The sequence below is a fragment of the Trichophyton rubrum genome (genome assembly GCF_000151425.1).
Source record: "Trichophyton rubrum CBS 118892 genomic scaffold supercont2.5, whole genome shotgun sequence".
Classification (NCBI taxonomy): Eukaryota; Fungi; Ascomycota; class Eurotiomycetes; order Onygenales; family Arthrodermataceae; genus Trichophyton; species Trichophyton rubrum.
The window spans coordinates 408564-409351 of NW_003456424.1; the positions used below are offsets into that span (position 1 = coordinate 408564).

The following is a 788-nucleotide window of genomic DNA, read 5'->3' on the forward strand; positions in this document are numbered from 1 at the left end:
GAAATTGATAGATAGTGACGTCATAAAAATTCAACGAAGGGTATATAGTTACAAACTTGAGCATTTTATGCTGAGAAAATGAGGCTGAAGAGATGAAGGATCAAATTCTATACCGCACCCAAGAATGCCCGCCAATAATGTTTTTACAATGATAGTTCGTTAATGTAAAACACAAAGATAAAAATCACCAGGAACGTACAACGCCCAAGCTTCATAAAAAGAACGAAAACTGGTTCACGGCAGTGGAAACGAAATTAGGCTGTCAACTTTGGTTGAATCAAGGCCAAGGTGTTCTGTACTTCCCCGGCTTCATGTCAAAGGCTTAGTTGGTCAACGCTGCCCACACGCATTCCACCTCCTAGCCTACCACCACCCTTGGTCACCATTCCGAGTTGATATAGTCGTTCCTCTCCACTTGTTGTTCGACCCCCAATATACCACTTCTCCGGTCCAAGAGCATCCCTAAACCCTCCGCTACCACTACTGCTGTCGCTTCCCCGTCTATTCCTATCATATGACGAAAATGGGACTGCAGAGGTTGAAGATGAAGGTGTTGGAACTGGTATCGGAGAGGTCGTGGAATTGGAAACTGTGGATGTCTGGGCAGCTGCCGAGGAGCTAGTATGGCTGGTAGAGCTTATTGGGGCGCGGGATGAAGGAGATGGAGTATGCGAATGAGTATGGGCATGAGCATGGGTATGATGATGATGGGAGTGGTGATGGGAGGAGAAGTGGTTTGATGTTGACGATGCGGCGGCAGCGGCAGCAATAGAGTTGGTGTTTGACTG

The 788-nt window shown here is 47.0% G+C and overlaps 1 protein-coding gene across 1 annotated transcript; it reads left to right on the forward strand.

Moving 5' to 3' along the window:
* Window positions 1–311: 311 nt before the first annotated feature.
* TERG_04876 (uncharacterized protein) lies at window positions 312–678 on the forward strand (the record flags this gene model as incomplete). Its single annotated transcript, XM_047748336.1, has 2 exons — window positions 312–325; window positions 402–678. 2 exons carry the CDS (start codon window positions 312–314, stop codon window positions 676–678), a joined length of 291 nt encoding a protein of 96 aa, XP_047604316.1.
* Between the last annotated feature and the right edge of the window lie 110 nt (window positions 679–788).